Source organism: Lactuca sativa, chromosome 5, assembly GCF_002870075.4.
Source record: "Lactuca sativa cultivar Salinas chromosome 5, Lsat_Salinas_v11, whole genome shotgun sequence".
NCBI lineage: Eukaryota > Viridiplantae > Streptophyta > Magnoliopsida > Asterales > Asteraceae > Lactuca > Lactuca sativa.
In genome coordinates, this window is record NC_056627.2 from 302,649,618 (window position 1) to 302,652,907 (window position 3,290).

General features: G+C 32.0%; 1 protein-coding gene across 1 annotated transcript; it reads left to right on the top strand.

The window, feature by feature from the left end:
* Positions 1-448: 448 nt before the first annotated feature.
* On the top strand, positions 449-3,210 carry LOC111892609 (uncharacterized). Its single transcript, XM_023888661.2, has 6 exons — positions 449-709; positions 916-1,026; positions 1,516-1,584; positions 1,673-1,804; positions 1,878-2,087; positions 2,904-3,210. Exons 1-6 carry the CDS (start codon positions 497-499, stop codon positions 3,099-3,101), a joined length of 933 nt encoding a protein of 310 aa, XP_023744429.1. The 5' UTR covers positions 449-496; the 3' UTR covers positions 3,102-3,210.
* Positions 3,211-3,290: the final 80 nt, after the last annotated feature.

Sequence of the window (3,290 nt, forward strand, 5' to 3'; positions counted from 1 at the left end):
ATATATATATATAACCTTAATTTTGTGTGGGTAGACCAATGCTCACTCTTGTCTGTATTGACTATGCCCCTGATGACACCTATGTGGTTCCTATGTGTCAGAGAAAGGAGTGCAGTTTTTATGATACCACTCCCTCCAGTCTTATAATACATATAAAATTATTAAGGTTAGCAATATTTTTTATAAACGAAACAAAAATCATTAGCCTCCTAGATGATTATAATAATATAAATTGCTTTCTTATCAATATACATTTGGTTTAGTTTTATAAAAAGCTCAAAGGGGTTGCCAACGTCACTTGTTTCCTATTGGTTGTGATTGTTGTTATAGTTCACGTGGCTTCAAAAGTAGCCAATCACAAGCCACGAAACACGTGTACTGGTCTACGAGGGCAATTTCGTCCATACAAAATTTACCAAAATCGGGACCCCCAACGGCAGTGTACTGCTAGTAAAACCCTCTTGGATCTTCCACCAACACACCAGCACTCACAGTAATGGCGAAGATCGATCGAACAGTGGTGTTTAATTCATTATTGTTGAATTTATTGTTATGTTCTTCGTGGATTCAAATATCGTATTCTTCAAAGCCAGTTGGAGTTGCTCGGAAAGATGACATACCTTTCATCAAATGTCAAGTATGCGAGAAGCTTGCGAAGGAATTATACGAACAAGTTCGAGACAAACAAGCTAAGATTTCTCCCAAGAAGGTAATTTTCTCTCTGTGTTTCTTTCAATCTTTTCAAATTTGCTACTAGTTCGATGATTCATTAGTGATCTAATCTTACTTGTCAATGGGGAAGGGTATTCAAAGTACATATGGAGGATCAATATTCTAACATTTCGCTTCTGGATTCTGTTCTCAACTGTGCATGTGATTGATGTTGTTTTGTTTTTGTTTGTCAATCGATATCAGATCTCAGAGTATGATATTATTGAAATTTCCGAGAATGTATGCAATCTGAAGAAACAAGAAGCTGATTGGATGCTCAAAATTGATATTGTCGAACAAGGGGATAGATTGGAGGTAATGCTTTCTTCTTTTATCTCTACTATAGTATGATTGGAAAATTGGGAAGTTGGTTAGGGTTTACATGAAACCATTTGATGTTTGTAGTACTTGTCAGAAGTGAGATAGGGAACATCAAGCTTTACTACTAAAATTTGGTAGGTTTTGCTTGTCGATGTCATTCAATAATTTGGTTCTGTGGTCCAAACATAGCTGCTATGATGCAAATAAAACAAACTTGTCAGCAAGAATAATAATTTTCAACTTATGAAACTGAGAACCCAACATGAAATAAAAAGGTATAAATCCATCTCATTAGTATCATTTGATACTTGGGATAGATACTCCACCTTTTCAATTTGCCCATTAGTACAAGGCACATGAGATTGAATATCCGGAATTAGAATTCAATTCCATTCCAATCCCGTGGTTGGATTTCAACATTCCATCCTAAAACCCATGGAATTCGATTCCCATATCTTACTTTCTAATTTGTTCCACTTGCAGCTGGTTGAACAAGATTCTGAAGGTCAATGTGGTTCAGAATGCAAGACCATTGAACGAGCTTGTCAAGAAGTAAGTAACTATTTATTTTTCTTTTTCTTTTTTACTTTAAAATTTTCTTTTTCTTTAATATCCCTGCTAATATAACTTTTGTTTTTAGGTCATAGGATACTACGACACAGATGTTGCAGAGTATATTTACAAAAAGAAACCTCAAATAAATTCATTGGTGAAATACCTATGCAAAGATCTCACTGAAGCATGTAGTAAAAAGCCACCACCAGTTCCTAAGGTAGTTTACAAAAAAAATAAAAATGTTGACATTTTTTTAATGTTTACTTATATTTATTGGTTTAAAATTTTAGGGTAGGGAACCAGGGGAGATATTTGTGGCTAAATCAGCAAAAGAGGCTGAAATGGAAAAAATGTTGAAATCAATGGAGGGTATGCCAGGGGCACCTGGAATGAAAATGTATTCAAGGGAAGAATTGATGAGTGGAAAAAACTTTGATGATGAAGATGCAGATGATGATGATGATGATGATGATGATGAGTCACCAATTCGTTCCAATTTGGTAAGAATCTAGGGAAAATTTGTGTTTTTGTTTTTGGGAAATTACAGAAAAGCACTTGTACTTTTATATGTTTATCGATTTAGTCGCTTTGACTATTTTTTATAGTGAGTAAACCATTATACCTTTTTTTGACCATTTGAAAAAAAAAACATTTTTTTAAATAATTATATGGGTGGCTAAAACGATAAAATAAGGAAAGTAAGTTGTGTTTTCTTTTGAGGGGTTAATTTCATAAACGATCTTATATTTTGTGTTATTTTCCAGATTAAATTCCAACTTTATCTTTTTTCCTGAAAAAGAACTTGTATTTTTTTTCATTTTTTTCCGAAAAGAACCCTCAACTTTCAAACTATTTCCAAAAAACCCTCAACTTTTACTTTTTTCCGAAAAAAAAACCCTCATATCTTACAAGTTTTTTAGAAAGAAATGACTAAAAGGGTTAGATCTAAAAAAACGAAAAAATGTAAGGTCTTTTTTAAGAAAAAAAAATAAAGTTGAGGTTTAATCAAGAAAAAACACAAAATATCAGATCTTTTATGAGAATAAACTTTTTTTTTTAATCTTTGGTAAAAGCAAAACAGAGAAAATCGTTTTTTTTTTTAAATGGTCAAAAAAGTATAATAGTTAGATGATTACAGATTATAATTAAGTGGCTAAATGGATAAAATGGTAAAAATACGTTGTGTTTTTATGTTGTATTTTGAGATTTAACTATCTTATTGATTTAGCCACTGAACTATCATTTTTATTGATTTAGTCTTGTCGGATTTAATGAATGTGGGTTTGAATAGTTTTATGGTTTTTGTGACTTAAAAGGGGAAGATTTTAAGGGAGAAGGAAAATAACAAGAAAAAAATGGATTGGAAGGAAAAGATAAGAAAAGGCATTATAGATGCCAGTGAAGCAACAAAGCATCATGCAACTAAAATTGCGTTTAGGATGCAGAAATGGTGGAAAGCAAAGAAGGCAAGTTTCACACACCAAAACACAAAATCTAACAAAGTTGAACTTTAAATGTATGCCTTCTCTTTTCAACATCATTTTGTAGTCAACTTTCTTTTTGTGAGTTGAGTTGTATAATTTTTGTTTTTTTTAGGGAAAAATTCATAGGTTATGTTATCAACCATGCTGCCACCTCACCACTTTATTTTATCTAATCACATATTTAAACAAATAAAACTTACCAATTATGTACTCATTATA

Coding starts and splice junctions, on each gene's coding strand:
- LOC111892609 (XM_023888661.2), top strand. CDS start 497: ATGGCGAAGATCGATCGAACAGTGGTGTTTAATTCATTATTGTTGAAT. Junction 1,585..1,672: donor TTGAACGAGCTTGTCAAGAA/GTAAGTAACTAT, acceptor TTTTGTTTTTAG/GTCATAGGATACTACGACAC. Junction 2,088..2,903: donor CACCAATTCGTTCCAATTTG/GTAAGAATCTAG, acceptor GTGACTTAAAAG/GGGAAGATTTTAAGGGAGAA.